A 20,337-nucleotide genomic window follows, 5' to 3' on the forward strand; every position below is an offset into this window, starting at 1 on the left:
AACTTTTCGTAGGTAGAGCAGTAAAATTTTTCGCATTGGCTTTCGTATCTCGAGTTTTTTGTAAATAGAGCCTTTCGTATCTCGAGGTACTACTGTATTCCGCAGAGCGGCCAATTTTGTGGTTTGCAATCAGCTGATGGCGAATACAAGTTTGTTTTGCCATAACGCAATTCTGAGTGAATTCTCTTGCTTCTAGTTAGCATAAATGAATATCTAGATACTTGACTTATATGAGACAAGGTTATTTTTTCTTATACAACGTGTTTTTAGGGGGAAATATGAATTGAATATGTCTCGTTGTGAATGTGAACTACTTTTTTTTTTGCGTTAACAGATTACGTTGGCGGCATGTTTATTGCATAAAAACACAGTCCAGATAGACCGTGCATAAAAATATTACGAGATTCCGTTCGCAATTTTCCTTTATATCATCGTAATACGAACTTTACGTTATTTATCTTATATCGGCGTGAAACCAACAGTAAAATGTCTTCTTTCAAGCACAGTAGTTTTGATTAAAATGATTTTATCTCAATTTTACCTACGGTTGTGTTTGATGGCATATGTTTACCGGAGTTTCATCCTGGTTGCCGATGTACGATAATAGTCATTGGCAGCTTGAACAGTTTTCTCAGCTTCAGTTATAACTAGGTTTAAATTTAACAGTATATTTCCCGATTGATCTTTGATCTATATTGATCTTTGATCTATAGCGAATAAAGTAATTACATTAAGATATCTCAGTTCTATTCTATACATAACGCCATTTATAACAACTACGGTAATAGTGTACTGTAGTACGATTATTGAAATACAAGCCAAACGGATTTTATCCAATTCGGTTGTATTTAGAGGGGGGAAGTCATTTCTCGTTCCGTTGTTCATGTCTGTACATGTTCATGCAGAGTATAACATTAAAACCATACTTTCACCATTCTCCTTTGCTGTTATTGAACTTATGTAACTAGAAGATGGATAAAGTTAGGCTATTGTAATTTGGTCTCTCATAAAATCGGACTATCGTAAGACGAATGATCGTAACTTGTACACTACAGCTACCTGTACACGGTATAAACCTTATTATATCTTTACATACTCTTGACACCCAAAGGATTAAAGCTATGCTTTATTCACTTGACAGTACTTTTATTAATGCCTATAATGGGTACTGTTACAGTACTTACTATACAGTAAACTCTATAGTACTATACTGCATAAATATAATTTTACTTATTGCGCCATTGTGGGATTACGGCACCTTTGACTGGTCTAGAGTTTTGAAAGAAGGTGTGCAGCGGCCGTAGGCTTTAAAATCGCTTAGCGTCGGCGGCCAGGAACGGAACCCCTGTCGCTAACCGAGGGCCGCCTGTATAAGATGGACAAAGGATATCACAAGGCGTGGAACTTTTGTATGCTTAACTTTATCAGAGCAGAGAGAGACCTACCTACTATTAAAGGAGAGGTTGCATTAAATACAGGACACTGAACAAGCCAAGCATGCACTCAGACTATTTAACTTGGAAAATGAAAATAAAAACAAAAAGGCACAAAACAAAAACACTGGTAAATAGTTATGAGGTTAACATGAGACCTGAACTTCTCTTTATGGAAAACTTATAAAAATAAGACAGTTGAATAAAAATGACATGAAAAAAGATAAGTCACAGGCATATGATTACAGCTGACACATAAAATATGAATTCCTAACTCATAGTATATGGTATTATTTTTTTCATTAATACAACTTTTATTACAGTAAAACACAATTTACATTTGTACAAAAACTTTTCAAGCACTATAACAAGCCATTTACATCATCCCACAAAAAGGAATGAACTGTTCTTATGAGCATTAGATCAATATTCATTGTTGACAGATTTCAAGATGGTTATGTTAAAATAAATTTTAAATAAGATTTTCTATTGTTTGAATTGATGATGCTTATCAATATCACACAAACATTTTATACATGACGCTGGAGTTGGTATAAAAAATGATAGCTTATACTATTCCAAAAGTTTGTTTTTTTATATTTTCTAGTTTTTACTTCAATTTAATCTGTGGAGAAACACAAGTCTTATTACAATTTGTACAAACAGACATCTTATTCAACTCATGAAATCATGTTTTCTCTTAAGTAAAATAACCTTCAGTATATGTTATTGAAGGATGAAGATTCTAGAAATTAATGCTCTGGGTTGTCACTGATGTGCACTTCAGATATTATCATCAATAATGAAGATCAACAACCACTAGTAACAACTACTGCATTGATAAAATCTTAACGTTACTTCAATGTCCATCCTTTAATTGCTGAATTAAGATGAACTCATCAAGGAAACTTCTACTTCAGCAGCTACATATACCAACAGAGGGGCTCATCAGCAGTATGGCAACTCTAAACTTTGATTATACTACCAACCTCTATCTTACATCCACTTGTGGTTTCTGGGTACCTGGGTATCACATACATACATACATACATACATACTACATACATACATACATACATACATACATACATACATACATACAAGATCTTAGACTAATGAACTTTATAGGCTACAGTACAGTCACCACCTTAATTACGAACATTCAGATATAAACAGACTAAGTCACAAGTTAAAATTATGTTCAGAGAAGCTCCCCTTTGCCAACCTAAGTTCAAATTTTACTCTGTGCACCTATTCTTCTTGGAGGAATTTTTGCAAAGAACAGAACATGAGGAAGAAGAACCTAACCCTTTAACCCCTTCCCTGATTATCCAGAGTATTCTTGTGATTAACTACCAAGTATTCATGTTAGAATCACAAGTATACTCATTCATATGTACTCGTAAAATATTCATACTTATTTCTATCTTTTATAAATGTTTACATGTATACATGTTTTTGTCAACAAATAGAGTGGTTGCTTACTTTGTGAACTTCTAATGTCAGATGCTGCTCCTGCAAATTTCTCTCCAAGTTCATAACTTTATCAGCACAGAAAAAATACTAAATTTTGAATGTTCAATGAATCTAAACTTTACATCTTCTTTTTATCTCTCTAATATCCAAAATAATTCTTTATAAAATAGCATGATTTAAACTTATGAACAATGCAAGATACAAATGGCTGTCCAGAAAGTTACTAATTCATAAGTTTGGCTGTGACTGCACAGTGCACAATCTTTTTAACAGGAACTTATATGTAAAAGCAAGACTTACCCTGAACAAAACACTTTCTAAAAATGATGCAGGATTGTCTACTTTCATAAATTTTGGCACTGTAGAACCCATAACAACCCAACGTGCAACCAAGAGAGCAATGCCCGTCACAGCTAAAATAAAATGTCGCCAGATGAATCCTCTCACCAAACCAGCTGCATGAAAAAAGATAATGTCAAACAAATCAACAAAAAAGAATAAATATCACAACTGACAACATGAATATATGATATTTTTATAATAAAATAAGGTTTCACATATACTTACCAAATAATTACAAAGCTGTAAGCTTTCTTACCTGGCAGTCGAAAATTCAAATTTCCTGGTGCCAGCAGTGCTGCTATTGTTCATGTAGGTGATACAGGTCCCGCCCACTTTCGGGAATACCCGGTACTGCTGAGCTAACTAATATCAATTCATTGAGCCGCAACATCCATCTGTGGGGAGGAGGGAGGGCTCTGATTATGTAATTGTTTGGTAAGTATATGTAAAACCTTATTTTATTATAAAAATATAATTTTCACATAAGTGACTTACCAAACAAAACAAAGCTGAATCCATGTTACCCGGATGGTGGGTATATGGATAGCCTATGAAAAGACAACGATAATATATCCTCACATTATAACTAATGTTTGCAGTACCTTACCTTGTGAGAAAGCAGCTGCAGGTGAATACTGCCTCTGATCAGCGCTCTCATCACTTGTAGGAGACGTGGCAGTAATGGCCAGGGTCGTCCCTACTAATGGTGGGATTTTGTAACCATGGAGGTTCACTGATAGTTAACAAAATTAAAAAGTTTCGCCCTTGCCCTGGGCTAAGACCAGATAATCCACAGAACTATCACCTACATTAAAAAAAACCATAAACATACCCTAACCACAAAAAGAAAAAACTGGAGGATACTCCAGGTACCGTGTACCCCAGGCTTCCCAACGACTCGACAACCTTAATCAAAGCGAGGAGATAGTAGAGGGAAAATAGGTCGCCCTATGCTCTTCCCAACACCATGCCCGCCACTGACAACAGTCCCAGTTTAGGACAATTTTCAAAAACGGTTTCTATGTCCTTCAGATAACGCAATGCGAACACTGATTTCGACTTTCAAAAAGTCGATTGCAGGATGGAAGATAGCGACCTGTTATGTCTAAAAGCTAATGAAGTCGCCACTGCATGAACTTCATGCGTCTTTATCTTAAGTACACGAAGATTCTGATTTTAAGCTTGAGCATGAGCTTCTAAAATCAGATTCCTCAAGAAGAACGAAATAGAGTTCTTGGAGAGAGGACGGGAGGGGTTTCACTGAACACTAAAGTTGATCCGAGTTGCCTCGCAACTCTTCCAACCTAAACAAGTGGAATTTAATGGCTCTGGCCGGACATAATGATTGTTCCTCGTCTTCTGATCCCACTATGTCTGTCAAGTTCTTATTAATGAAAGAGTGAGGCCAAGGGTTCGATGGGTTCTCGTTCTTTGCAAAGAACTCCTTTACATAAGAGCACACTGCGTTACTCTGTGCGACACCCACTGCTTTATTAATCGCTTGCAACTCACTTATCTTGCCTGCTGCAGCAAAAGCGACTAGGAAAAGAGCCTTCTTCATTAAATTCCTTGACGTAGATTTGTTAAGAGGCTCCAACTGTGGACTGGAAATTCAGCTTAGTATTACATCCAAGTTCCAGTCAACTACCTCAGACTTAACACTTTCGAGGACTCGAAAGATTTAACAAAGTCACTAACGTTCTGATCTTTCGAGACATTGAGGCCTCTACGTTTAAAAACAGACAAAAGCATGGATCTATATCCTTTAATCGTAGACATGGATAGCTTTCTAGAATCCCTCAGATATAAAAGGAAATCTGTGATTTCAGTTATAGAGGTCTTAAAAGAAGAGATGCTATTTTGTCTGCACCACGACCAAAAAATTTTCCACTTCGATTGGTAGGGCTTGGCAGAAGAGCTTCTTCTACAGCTCGTAATAGCCTTTTGCTGTAACAAGGTTCCTGACAGTCTGAATCCTGTCAGATTCAGAGCGGACAATCTTTGGTGATACCGGTTGAGGTTGGGTTGTTTGAGCAGACGCAAACTTTGTGGAAGGAGCCTCGGGAAGTCCACTAGTTTTATTAAGTCTGGGAACCATTCTTTCTTGGGCCAGAATGGAGCTATTAAAGTCATTGACACATTTTGATGAGACTGAAGCTTGTTGATAACTTTTCCCAACATTCCGAAGGGGGGAAGCATATACGTTGAGGTCTGTCCAATCTAGACGCATAGTGTCTGTTCTCCACACTTGCGGATTCAGCACTGGAGAACAGAAGATCAGTAGACGATTGTTTCTTGAGGTGGCGAAGAGATCTATCGCTAGCTTTCCCATAACTTCCATAGATCTCGACATACTCGCTCGTTTAGAGTCCGTTCCATTGACAGGAACCTGCTTCGAGTGGCTCAATTCGTCTGCTAATACATTAATTTTCCCTTGCAAGAACCTCGGGAAGAGTGAAATCTTGTGCTCGTTCACCCAGAGGAGGAGAACTTCTGCTACCTCGTTGAGAGAGAATGCGTTCCTCCTGTTTCCATACGTACGACAGAGCCGTGGTGTTGTCCACGAAGATTGCCACCTTCCTTCCCGTGACCAGAGGAGCAAATACTTGAAGTCCTAAAAGAATCGACTTTAATTCCTAGCCATTTATGTGCAGATCCCTCTTTTGTTCTGTCCATAGACCTGAGGTCCTTCTGTTCCCTATTAAGGCTCCCCATCCTACATCCGACGTGTCTGAATAAAACTCTAGGTCGGGTTTTGACGTTACAAGGGAAAGCCCTTCCTGAAGTCTCTCCTTCGCCAACCACCAGCGAATGACTGCTTTTATCTCTTCTGTCAAGGGAAAAACTATAGAGTCTGGTCGAGTCTTCTGGTTCCAGTTTGCTTTCAGGAAGAACTGGAGAGATCTCATGTGGGGGTGACCTAACATCACAAAACCTTCCACTGAAGCAAGGGTTCCGAGGAGGCTCATCCAATCCTGGACTGTTGTAAGGCATGATTCTATCCTCTTTGGGGGGAGAAAAGCCCGAAAAGCTTGAGTGTCCCTAAATAGGGAATCCTCTGTGTCAGAGACAATTGGGACTTCTCGATTTTTACTTGAATTCCCAATTGTTGAGTCAGGTTTAATGTCCTTTGTAAGTCCTTCACCAACTGACGACTGGGCTTGGGCCTCAGTAGCCAGTCATCTAAGTAGAATGCTGCATTTATTTCCATTAGGTGCAGCCAAATTCCTAGAGGAGCAAGAATACGAGTGAATACTTGTGGAGCTGTTGATAGGCCAAAGCGGAGGGCTGTGAATTGGAACACCCTCTTTTTGAAGACGAATCTCAGAAATTTCTTGGACTCCTGATGAATTGGGACATGGAAGTATGCATCCTTCATGTCGAGAGACACCATCCAGTCATCCGGTTGTAGGGCTGACATCACCGACCAACTGGTTTCCACTCGAAACTTTGTCTTTCGTACATAGAGGTTCAATGCACTCATGTCTAATAATGGTCTCCAGCTCTTGGAAGCCTTGGGGACTACGAAGAGTCTGTTGTAGAAGCCAGGGGAGTTCTTGTCCATTACTTCTTCTATCGTTTTCTTGTTGATGAGCGCTTCTACCTCTTTGGCTAAAGCCAAATTTCTTCCTGATCCCTTCGAGTACGCTGTCAAGCAGATGGGTACTAGGGACAGCAGAGCGTCTTGTATGAAAGGGATCACGTAACCTTCTTTCAGCACCTAGACTACCCACTGCTCCGCTCCTCTCCTACTCCATCCCTCCCAAAATAAATGGAGTCTCGCTCCTACGGGTGCGTGAAGGGCCTCCCAATCACTTCTCTGATTGCTTGAAGGGAGGTTTTCTGGTGGACTTTGCTGGCGCGGACAAATTGGTCCTTGGTCTATTCTGCCACCTGGTCTTGCTGCCTTGAAAGGGGTGCTTCTGCAGAGGTGAAGCTTTAGCTCCTGTGACAGGAGGATCCTTAGGGCATCTAGCTGATTGTGTCAACAGATCATGATCATTAGTAGATTTCTTCTCTAAGTCTGACAACACCTGTTGAATTGAAAGCGCGCGAGTGAGGTTGCTGCTCCACGCGTGAGCGCTCATCGAAAGTCGGAGATACACTCCCTGTTGACTGATGTAGTTCCTGTAACTCTTGCGCAGATGCAAAACTGCAGGATGGCTGGGGACTCCACTGCTCTCTTGACTTTTTTACAGGCGGAGGCATACTGTCCGCAAAAACAGCATGTCTTTTCAAAGGACACAACACTACACCACTCCAAATTTGTAGCCTCTTATCTGGTGACGGCACATCGGAATTAAACAACAACTGCATGTCACTCACTTCTACGCCTTTCCGGTGGCGTTTTGTCGACAACCACGAGTCGACAATCTTGGCAGAGTTGATGACTACCCGTGGGCAAACCCCCCCAGTCTCCCTTCGACCTCCTGTATGTCTTCTCCCAGGTGCAGGGGAGTGGGACAGTGACCTTCATCTAGGAGAACTAGGGGGACAGGCAGTCGCCTCCCTGGACACAGCACTGACATGTTGCACAACACTCTTCCATCACTCTTCTCCACAAAAGCGCATAACGACAAACCTAAATCCATAATGGATTTTGCCAAAATCTCAAACATTTTGCCCATCTTGGACTCTAAAATGGCAATGGTGTTAGGGTCGGAGGCAAGGGTTACCTGGACTGGAGTCATAGGTAAAGAAGTAGGAGGGCTGTCAATTGGAGAAACATTAGATAAAAGAGGTGAAGAGAAAGACTGGAAGCTAACCAAGCAGCTAACCGGCAAAAATTAACCAAGAATTTGTACTTCATCAAAATGAACCAAATCCAAAATGGCGATAACTGTTGACTGCAAGAAAAAACCCATAGGTGTTAATCCACAGACAGCAGAAAACGAATTGACAGTATAGTTAGCTCAGCAGTACCCGGTATTCCCGAAAATGGGCGGGACCTATATCACCTACATGAACGATAGCAGCGCCACCAGCGTCAGGAAATTTGAATTTTTGACTACTGGAGGTAAGAAAGCTTACAGCTTTGTAATTGTTTGGTAAGTCACTTATGTGGAAACTGTATATACTGTGTTTCAAACTCCAAAGATACAAATTATTATCACCACATATGCTACCAGGTTCAACGTTACCACAATACAGGCAGTCCTCAGTTATCGGCGGCCTCGGCTATTGGCAATCCAGTTCTACGGGGCTTGTCTATCATCAAAAATCGGAGATTTTCAGTGTCGAAATGCACCAATTTCTGGTTACTGGTGCCAATACATACCTCACAGAGGTGATATTAACCAGTTATCAGTGCCAAAATCCAGTTATCGGAAATTTTTGCTTATCATCAAGCCATCAGAATTGAAGCCCCGCTGATAACTGGGGACTGCCTATATGTACTTAAAATCCTTTGGTATATGTGCTGTATTTTGCCAGTCACTGTATTTTATAAATCATCAAATACAACATAGTAAAAAGAAATAAGCCATGCCACACTAAAGCATCAGTTATGATGACAAGTGTTCAAGAAATCAAAGCTCTCAAAGGGAAACTAGATTTCTCTTTCACACAGCAATATATTAAATAAGACTATACAAATGCAGAAGACCTGAAGTATACAAATGCAGAAGACCTGAAGTATTAATCAAGGCATAAAATTAATTTGAAGCATCACTAACAGAATTAAATGGTATCCTGGATGCTGCTACCAATATGTTGTAAAAATATATGACCACTGTATGAATTACTAATAAAAACAAGATGGTACTATATCACCTAGGGACCAGATGGCTATCAAGTGTACTTTGGGCAATTAGCAGTGTGCAAAATTAACAGAAATACTGATGTAGCTAGGTTGGACTTGCCTCAACACTTGTTCTAACAACATTAAACTTGAGCTTATTACTAGTATACAAATAAAGTGGCAGTTATTCGCTTGGGAATAACAGACTACAAAATGAACAATGAAAATTGGTGGCACCAGAGGCAAAACATGGTAATGATGCAGTTTTGCTACATCTGCTTCTTTATAACCAATACAGACTGCTCTGGGGGAGAAACCTATTCCAATGTAATACTGGTTTAATCTATGCAACAAACAATTTATTACCCCTGAGTCAATTAAACCATGTTATAAAATCACAGTGATAATGTAGCAATGCTGAATGGGAAAGCTAAATGGCACAATTTACTTCAATGAAAAATTATTTTATAAAAATTTCCAATCCGTACAAACCAGTCTTTTAAATAGGAGTAAGTATCCTTCAACACCAGCTGAAATTGATAACTGAACTTGGAAACAAGGTGGTTAATTAGTGGGTAAGAGGGGAAAGGCTTCCGGACATTTGGTCGAACAGACATTTGGCTGAATGGATATTTGGCCGAACGGACATTTGGTTGACGGGCATTTGGTCGACGAACATTTGGTCAAAAATGCAAGAGACGTACCTACATGTATGTCACACCCGCTTTCGTTGTGTTAATTATAACAAGAAATCTTAACAGTTCAAAAACAATTGGCATTTACTTTGAGTTTACCATCTCAATTGTTAAATTGGGTAACTGCCATTTTTAGCTCAAACACTTTGAACCAGCTGTGCTTATACAAAACCAACTTTGTAAGTAACCTACCTACACAAAAATGGTGCATAGACAACGCACGGTACCAGACAAGAGACATTTTAACTGAAGACCTACGGAGATCAGAGGGGAAGACTTTGTCATCCATGAAAGTGACAATTTGCTAACTCTATCAATGCCCCAAAACTTAGAACTTCTTTCTTTAAAAGACCTCTGGTTGTGTGATGGGACTTGATTCTGCTCCATTAGGCTTTCAGTTATATACTGTGCATGTTTTGCTGGAGGATAGTCATTCTGTTACTTTAGTATACTGTGTCGAAAGGAACAAACACCAAGCTACTTATGGTATGATTTTCAGCACCATCAAACAAGTGAGACCAGCTCTTAACCCTGTTTCAATCACTATTGACAATAAAAAGGCAACTCTTAATAGCTTCACAACATGTTTTCCAAACACAAACGTTTATGGATGTTTTTTCCAGTTCGGACAGTGCTTGTGCAGTGAAATACAGTGCTCAGGACTACAGATTTGGTATAATAATCCAAAAAATGCAATCACTGTAAAGTCTTTTCAAGCTTTGGCATTTGTGACAGCTAGTGATGTTGCTGATACCTTCATTGAATTTGTCTCATCATTAGAAGATGAAACCAATGAAATTCTGTCAGGGTTTCTTGGCTACTTTGAAGCAACATGGATTGGTGTTATTCAACGTGGAAGGCAATGAAGGCCATTATTTTATTTAGAAATGTGGAACTCTTTCGAGAGAACTGCACAAGGTCTTCTACTGACTACAAACTCTCTAGAGGGATGGCACAGGGTGTCAGAACAGAGAATGACAATCACCTACCCTTCTATTTGCCATCTAGTTTCAAAGCTAATGAAAGAACAATCAAATTGGGAGTTAACAATCGAGATGGTAAATTCAGGGTTGCATTGAGACCATTGAAAAAGAATTATCAGATATTAAACACAAGGCTCATGTCTATCATTGAGAAATAGGAGTATACTATCAAGAAATAGTTTTCCGAGAGCAATTGCACACAATCTTTAAATACTTAAGAACAAACATCTTACTGCATTTTCTTCTTTTATGGTGTTATTTTTTTGCAATGAACTGTTAATTAAAATATTTAAATTACTGCTTGTTACTATTCACACTTGTAAATTTTTGGACAAATGTCCGCTGACCAAAAGTTTGTTCGGCCAAATGTCCGTTCGGCTAAGTGTCTGTCGGCCAAATGTCCGGCCACGGAGGGGAAAGTGGGGAAATACCCCTCACTCATTGACTGATTTTAGCCACCTTTCCTTCAGCTGCAGGAACAGGACAGGTGTTTACCCATGGAAAATACAAATTACTTTTAAAAAACAAATTACTTTTAAGATTTTCTAAAATTCTTTATTTGTTCATCTTTAACATGAAAGACTTGGTCACAGATGTAAAATAGCTGTAGTTCTTGCCTCTTTTGTCACTTAACAGTGTTGTCTACACAAAAAACCATGTATAAAAATTTTTTGTGGGTTTTTCTTGAGATTCAACCAACAAAATAGGCAATTTTAGGCATTTGTATAGGGGCTTCAACTATTGGGGGGGGGGGGGGGGGGGGGGGGGTGACCTGGTACACATCCCCTGCGTATACAGGGGGAACACTGTAGTAATTACTTAGTAAGTTACATATAAAAAATTTAATTTATAACAAAAACATAAAACAATATTCAGTTACCTGGAAGATTTCTCCATAAGGCTATGGCACGATGATGATAACCAATCATCAGGGAAATTATAGTACGGCTAATCACACCTCCATGGGCTAATAAGACATCATATGCACTGCATAAACCCTGGAATGTTGAACATTATTATTATCAGGAAAACATCTAGTAGGTGATATTAACCAAATCTCTTCATAATTACTACTACAATAAGACGAGATGATAAATCAACCCATGGGTTGTGCAGGACAGCTCAGGCTATCCTGACCTGAAACATTACCATCACATAATATATGAATTAATCAACATTACTCAGGTGCTAATGTTTTCTATGGAAAATAATTGTAAATCAACAGTATAATTACATTCTTAATACAGTAAAAGTGTTTAACTGGGCCAGCGAGTGAACATTCTTAATTCTCATCAAGATGGAACTTACTAAATAGAAAACCAAAATACAGTGGACCCCATATTTGCATTCGCTGGATTTGTGGATTCACACATTCGCGGATTTCTCTCGGGAACATTTCCCCGCATTATTCGCGGAAAATTTGCCTATTCACAGCATTTTTCTATGAGAAATATCCACAAATTCCTGATTTTTTTTTATCAATTTCATCATAAAATGCACTTTTTGTGATAAAACTATTAAAAAAAACCAGGTATAAAAAATTTTAGTGGGTTTTTCTAGAGTTTTAACTAACAAAACAGGAGGTTTTAAGCATTTTTATGAGGGTACCAACTATTCGAGAGTTCTAATTATTTAAGGGGGGTCTGGTATGCATCCCTCCCGAATACGTGGGGACCACTGTACTGTAATTTGAACTCTATTAATTCTGCAGAAAAATGCTGGGCAAAATTAGTAGTCTCTTGTGATTAATGCACTCCATGGGTTTAAAACAACTTCAGAAATACAGATGATAAATAACAGAAGTCAATCAGAGAAGAGAATATACACCAAATGCCCCATCCATTAGAGTTAATTCCCAATGAATATTGAAATAAGAACCATCATTTTACTGGGCAACCTAACTTCAGTAAAGTTAAATGTTTTATCAATATAATACAACAGCTTGTACATACTACACAGTAATCATAGATCATGAAAAGATAGCAATAACTTAAAATCATTGTAAAACTTACCAGAGCTGTAATGCCTACTTCTTTGCAGAGCATTGCAGTTGCTGTGCACCCAGCAGTCATTAACAGGTATGGCAAGACATGACCAGAGCTACCTGTAGAACTAATACAAAAAGGAAAATACAACAAATTAGTGAATGTACTAGAACTTTAAACACTTACAGTCAAGCCCCCTTATTCGCGTTCTCGAGATTCACGGACTCACATATTTCTCTTTGGACCATATTTACTCATTGTTTGTGGGAAATTTACCTATTCACGGGATTTTCCATTGAGAAATATTCACCATTGCTGTATTTTCATATCATTCTCATGACTAAATGCTCTTTTTGTGATAAAACTATCATAATATTCAGTTATAAGCATTTTTAGAGGGTTTTTCTTGTGTTTTGAACTATCAAATTAGGCAATTATAAGCACTTTTAAAGGGGTTCTAAGTATTCGTGGATTTTAGCTATTAGCGGGGGTGGGGTGGGGGGAGATCTGGGATGCAGCTCCCGCGAATACAGGGGGTTTCCGGTATATGCACTATGGTTATTAAAGAACAGATTTCAGCCCTGGGCAGCAAAAGTAAATGATAGTAAAATGAAAGCAATCTTCAATTCAATTAGAAGCTGCCCCTTATATAATGGATAAACAATTACTGAACTGATAAAAGATTGGTGGGTTTATGTCAAACAAAATAATGTTTGAAACATTACACTTTGGTTCAATGAGTATCTGCACACATATTTATCAAAAACTGAAAGTGTCTGTTATCTTAGATTGTGTGAGATGACCCTCAGTCAGATTAAGACTCCAATACTATCAACAGATAGTTCGGGGGTCTGCCCTTTCCAGTACATACCAAAAACTACTAAGTAATGAAGACTGGCGTGTACCTTACACAATGGGTTACTCCAGGGTTAACTTTCATAACTAACCGTCTAGGCCAATTCTATATAATGCATCTAATAACCTATCCTGACTGATATTTTGTAATTATCATTCAATTTAAATTGATTTTACTTATCATTTGTATTCAGAGATATATCTGTAAAATGAATTGCAACTAATAACATGTGTATGTACTGTAACTAGTTATGCTTACAAGATGTTTTAAGTACTGTATAAAATACTCATGCAATATAAATACAAGTGACATCCTATTTACGACTGAGCTTGGTTCTGACCAATGGATTTCAAGTCAAAATGGAAGTAAATCGGACCTTAGAAATTGGCTGGCATACTGGGTAGGGCATCATGTCAAACCTTTGCTATATAAACTACATACCTGCATAGTACTATAGTACAGTCAGCCCACAAAAAATTGGGGGTAGTTTCTTAATTCATTGTTTGTCATGGAAATGTTCCCATATGCAGGTGCTAGATTATTTACTTAACAATAAATAATATTTCCTTTCAAAGGTGCTATACTTGAAATAAATTACATTAGAATCGAGTAGACTTATTCAACGTATTAAAGATAATTATTTTGCAAAGTAAGGAAAATATATACCGATGGGTCCACAAATTCTAATTTCATTCTCAACTCTAGTTTCGTGGCAGCATAAGCATTTTGAAGTTGGCTTTGCTGCCGCTTGAGTCTTGACCCAACGTATCGTACTGCACTGTGGTGTTGTCATTTCGTATCCTACAGCCGATAAATAACATTAAAGCATTAACACTCTTTAATAGCAATGTTTAATTAAAACTAATTTTGTCCTTTGATCAATAAAATAATTTACATGACACATTTAATGGGTCTAAATTGGACATGATTTTCACACGATTAGCCTATTTTCAGCAGTATACTCTCTCGGATACATAATGTGAATGAATATTTAAATCGAAAATATATATATTAATCTGCTTTATTTGATTATTTCTGTTATTCTTGTTTTATTGCCCATGTTCTCCTTTTTTCTTATCCTTTTCATAATTGCTTAACATACATGTAATTTACTCAGACATGCTGTAATGTAACATAAATCATTATTTCAATTGTTTTACCATAATATACTTCTACTGATACATTTTAATCATTTACATATGAATTATGCACTGTACAAGCAGGCTTTGAGTTACCACAGGGTCAGGTTCTTGCATGCATGTCAGAAGTCATTGCATCACTAATGGGAGACATCACTGATCCCATATCGTCATATTTTCTTGCTCACAAAGTGGTCATTAGGTCTATGCTAATTTTTGTTTTTTATGTGTTTTTTTTTTTTACACTGCTATTGTTTTGTATAAACATATTTGGATATTATATAATGTAGAAAAAGAGAGGATGAAAGAATTTGTTTTGCATTTTCATCTCCTAAAATGTTAAAGCCTTTTTTTTTACATGCCATTCCCTGAAACTTATCTTGTAGAGCAGAGAATGGCTTGATTTCATTTAACTTTGTATCGTACCATTTTAGCACATGGTATTATAGGCAAACTTTCCATATATTCATCTAGAAACTGATTAGCAAATCTGTTTATTACTTTTCCAATGTACTCCATGATTTCATCATCAAAACTTCTAAAAATAATTCTACTTGGTTTCCCTTATCCTGAACAACAGATTTCACACTTTGGGTGAATGAAAAGTAAATGGACTCCTCTCCTCATTGGTTACTGTCTGGTCACTTGGCAATGCAATGCTTGAATCTAAATCTGGGTTTCCTTCAGAATCTGATAAATCTCATTCAGTCTATGTTAGGGGCTTCTGAGCTGCTACTCTGAGTATTGTAGTTATCATCAGTCTCTACATCAATTAGTGATAGTATCTCTTCGACAAGATTTTTCATTTGCCTTGGAATGCTCATCATGGGGATAAATGGGATAAAAAAAAAATTAATTGTTTACCAATGAACATCTGAAGCTCGTAGTGATGTTCCTACATTCTTGTATAGGAGTAAAGTGTATTTCTAAGCTTGATTAGTGCGGTATCAGCCTTGAAAATGGGAGAACATCTTATTCCACTGAAGGTGGTGTAATACGAGATGTGGGCAACTGAGATATGCCTTAGCCTAACTCCTTTTACCTACAGCCTAACATAGCTTTATCACCATGAGTATATTTTTATATTATAGTAACTACCAGTATTTCATCATTCTTTACAATAACGATTACAGTGTTCCCCCCCGTATTCGCGGGGGATGTGAACCAGACACCCCCGTGAATAGTTAAAACCCGCGAATAGTTAGAACCACCACTAAAAATGCTTATAACTGCCTATCTTGTAAGTTCGATACCAAATGTATACCTTTAATAACATCCTACTTCAAATATACCTAAAATGACTAACCTATTACTGTATTAATCTTTGAGGTTATATTATTAATATCATTTCAAAGTCATCTTAAACATTTTACCATTAAAAATATATACCTACAGCCAATAACAGAGAGAGAGAGAGAGAGAGAGAGAGAGAGAGAGAGAGAGAGAGAGAGAGAGAGAGAGACCAGTGAATCACCTTCCTCCACGTGGATAAACAGACTGGGAATCGCTATTTTTAATTAATCTTATTAATATTTGAAAATTAGTTATAAGGTAAATCATTTATTTATACTACAAAACAAATAAACGTACGTAAGTGAGAGAGAGAGAGAGAGAGAGAGAGAGAGAGAGAGAGAGAGAGAGAGAGAGAGAGAGAGAGAGAGAGAGAGAGAGAGGTTATTGTTACTGTTTAATCTCATTAAACTTAATATTATTTGTAAACTAGTACTGTATATTATTACTTTATCATAAAATGTAGTAATGTTCTTAAAGATACACTTATACTACATACATTTCCAGCCCAAACAGAGGGCGAGAGTTACCACTAAGACATACTATCTCGTGTGGCAAAAGAGAGAGAGAGAGAGAGAGAGAGAGAGAGAGAGAGAGAGAGAGAGAGAGAGAGAGAGGAGGGAGGGTTATCCTAATTTAAGACTGAAATGGATAGATTATTGTACTTCTATAAAATACTATCACATATGAATTTTGAAATTAGTTATATTACTATTATTACTATTATGCAGCAAAAATACTAATAAACATACACATGTACCATAGAAATTCTCATCTCAGTAAGAGAGAGAGAGAGAGATTCTCTCTCAGTAAGAGAGAGAGAGAGAGAGAGAGAGAGAGAGAGAGAGAGAGAGAGAGAGAGAGAGAGAGAGAGAGAGAGAATTTACGTGATCATTAGAGGGCAACAGTTGTTGGACCTCAGCCAACTCGGCTTGCTGTGTGGAGTTCAAAGCGAAAGATGCCGGGTAAAATGCATTTTCTTTCATTCTTACATAATTTTTTTATTTATAAACTAAAATCTTGCTAATTCATTTTAGTATTTTCTTTAAATTGAATGAGATTATTGCTGTTTAAATTTAATATTGATATTTGAAAATCAGTAAATCATTTTATCATCCAAAAAAACATACATCGCTGTGAGAGAGAGAGAGAGAGAGAGAGAGAGAGATGAGGCGAGAGAGAGAGAGGAGAGAGAGAGAGAGAGAGAGAGAGAGATTTCGTAGTATTTGTAAAATACTTTCACATATGATTTTTGTAATTACATTTATTATTATTATTATTATTATTATTATCATTATTATTAATATTATATTATAATATGAAAATATTAATAAACATATTACATAGTGTGCCATAAAAATCTCTCATCTCAGGATTGAGAGAGAGAGAGGAGAGAGATGAGAGAGAGAGATGAGTAGAGAGAGAAGAGAGAGAGAGACGAGAGAGAGAAGAGCTTGGACGAGAGAAAACGAGAGACGACGAGAGAGAGTTTAGAGAAAAGAACCTGGAGTTGAAAAGAAACTTATGCGTGAAGTCTGGGATTTCCTTCATCCTTACATAATTTTTAAAGTTTATAAACTAAAATCTTACTAATTCAATGTAGTACTTTTTTTTCTTGAAGTGATTGCTCTTTACGTTAATATTAATATTGGAGAATTAGTAAATCATTAATCACATATATTTGTTTTACTAAGAATTCAGTAAGTGTCCCTTTTAACATTGTTGCATTGTCTTACCACAATTTATACTAGTGAGTATTGTGTCACTCATATTGTGCTGTAAACTAGACTCTTAGTATCGTAAAGGACCCCTCGGTTATCGATGGGGGTTCTGTTCCAATGACTTGACGATAAGCGAAAATTGCTGATAACTGAAAATCGGTTATTTTTTATGCTAAACAAGCCCCATAAAACCGGACTGCCGATAACCAGGGACTGCCTATAATGCTTTTAAGAAATATATTAAAAGGATGTTATGAATCTTGTTTCATTGCAATTATAGAGTTCCCATTTGCATGGTAATATCATGGAAACCTTGAATGTGACTTATCTTTCATGTTTGTAACTTACTCTGTATTTACATCTAGCCTACATGTGGTATTGTGTCCAACACAAAGACACCAATTTAGCTCTTTTTTTTATTTATTTATATTTTTTTTACCTGGGTTCATATTTTTATATATTGACAGTATACAGGAGAATATTTTATCATTTTTAGTAACATATTTCTTAACTAATTAATTTTCCAATTCATCTCAATGCTTTGTAACTTGCCCTGCGTTTACATCTATGTTTCATATGCTTTGATGGTAAGCCAGTGTAATTGTGCCCAAAATAAAAATAAAATCTGTTTAAGGGGGCCGGCCGGTTAAGGCCGTTTTTTAACGACAGGACTTTGATATTCATACCACTTAATAAGGTGACTTGGGACATCTCCAAACCGCATATAATTTTCGCCTCTGACCTTCGGTTTTGTGACACCAGGGCAATCTATCTCCTCCCTTGATATTTAATATTAAGACCTGGGATTACTACCATATATAGAACGGATGTCGACCTCCAATCAAATAAAGTTTTTTTTTTCTAAAAGTAATTTTTTTGCTAGATATGAATTTTTCAATATGGTAAAAAAATAAACCCTATAAATCACGAGAAAAAAAATTATAAAAAAAAAGACGAAACAAAAATTGGAAAAAAGGGCTCTATTTGATTGTTCTATAATGTTTTTCTGAGTTATATACCAAATTCCAATGTTATAGCTTCAAAACTAAGTGAGGAGATAGATTTTGAAGGTAATAAGTATAGTTTTGAGATACGGGCGTTCAAAGTTTTCCTTCGTATTTCTATAAAGACAGTGTTAATAAATAATGATTATTAGGAATGTATATTTCTTTTTTGTGTATTAATAAACCAAAACTATTTTATTTATCATAATTTAATCATAAAGGATGATCCCTTTGCTCATATATCGTAGCCTGGGGCACTGCTTGAGGCAAGATGGGGCACTCCTTCCTACGTAACCCCCTCTCTCCCCTTCACTAACTCGGCTTATTACAGCGAATTTTCTTCTGTATGTTAGCAAGATGTTTTCCTTGTATTTTCCTCTTTGGCATAATGACATTCTTGCCGAAACAAAGATAAAAAAACGTAAATGCAAGAGAATGTCAAAGGTGAAACTCGAAGGTGTACTCTCTTTTTACAAAGACAATTTAATAAATCATGATTATATGAATTTCATATTCCATTTTGGGTATACAAAAAAACCAAAACTATGTTATTTATCATAAATGAAGATCTCTTTTGCTCAAAGATCGTAGCCTTGGGCAGAGTGTGACGTGTCTGTCAGGCAAGAAGGGGGCGTTTTTACTAGGCAACCCTCCCCTCTCTCTTCACTAACTACGCGTATATTATGATATTCTGTAATAATACTTGAGCGATTTTTCTTCGTCTGTATGTTAGCGAGATGTTTTCCTTGTCTTTTCCTCATTGGCATGATGAACTTCTTGCCGAAAACATACATAACCCATAGTAAAAGCAAGCGAATGTCACGAGGTGAAACTCGAACGTGTAATCTACTTGACGTCTATGGTCCAACTGATTCATGATTGAACCAGATACTCGCTTCAGACGCTTCTGCAAGCCACGGAATCTCTAAAGATGCCATTTCCTACAATTTCTTTGCCAATAATTATCAAAATTTACGATAACAGAAGAAATATTGCATTTTCTTGTACGGATGAATGTTTTAGGCTTATTGAGTTATGTTTACTAATTACCCTGTAACTACGAAAGTAAGAGGAATTTTGACGAAATATTTCGTATATGTATTCTCAATTGCCATATGAAGCTCCATGAGTTTTTCATGATTTAGCATTTTTCGCCCTATACCACCATATATAGGGGTTCCGGCCGGCCCCCTTAACCTTATTCCTGTTGATTGATGAATATTAACCATGGTAATTCTGTACGGTATCAAAAAGTACTCTACTATTACTGATCTCTTGTTTTATCTCAACCAATTTCCATTTCATCAAATGTTACAAAAAGTTTTTACAATGTTTGCGTATCATGCGGTGAGCACGTGCATTTGATGATTACGTTTTTTCATTTACTCAAGTTTTTTTATTATATTTATTCTTAGAATGGTAATTAACTCATGATTTTTGTATGGGAAATGTTGTAATATTTTATCCTTTAATCCTTTATGAATTCATTAAAGCTATCAATGAACTTAGCGACAAGGAGATGGCCACTGCTACTGCTGCAGACACAGCTACTCAAAAGTTGATAATAATGATGACATCAGGGACAATACCACTATTTCTGTCATGCCCAAGTTCAGCAGGTCTTCTAAGATTGACCTCCCACTGAGTTTGCTGACCATCCCAAGTATGAAAGG

At 37.0% G+C, this 20,337-nt stretch overlaps 1 protein-coding gene across 3 annotated transcripts in view; it reads right to left on the reverse strand.

Annotated features, from left to right (window-relative positions):
* The window catches only part of LOC135219089 (protein O-mannosyl-transferase TMTC4-like), a 218,899-nt gene that overhangs the window by 112,572 nt on the left and 85,990 nt on the right, over nt 1–20,337 (reverse strand). For all 3 annotated transcript variants that reach the window (XM_064255522.1, XM_064255521.1, XM_064255523.1), the window contains exons 6-8: nt 12,682–12,781; nt 11,550–11,667; nt 3,210–3,364 (exon numbers count right to left, since the gene is read on the reverse strand). In XM_064255522.1, the coding sequence (XP_064111592.1) occupies nt 3,210–3,364; nt 11,550–11,667; nt 12,682–12,781 (373 nt within the window). The remainder of the gene's footprint in view (nt 1–3,209; nt 3,365–11,549; nt 11,668–12,681; nt 12,782–20,337) is intronic.

The sequence above is a fragment of the Macrobrachium nipponense genome, chromosome 1 (assembly GCF_015104395.2).
Source record: "Macrobrachium nipponense isolate FS-2020 chromosome 1, ASM1510439v2, whole genome shotgun sequence".
NCBI classification, from domain to species: Eukaryota; Metazoa; Arthropoda; class Malacostraca; order Decapoda; family Palaemonidae; genus Macrobrachium; species Macrobrachium nipponense.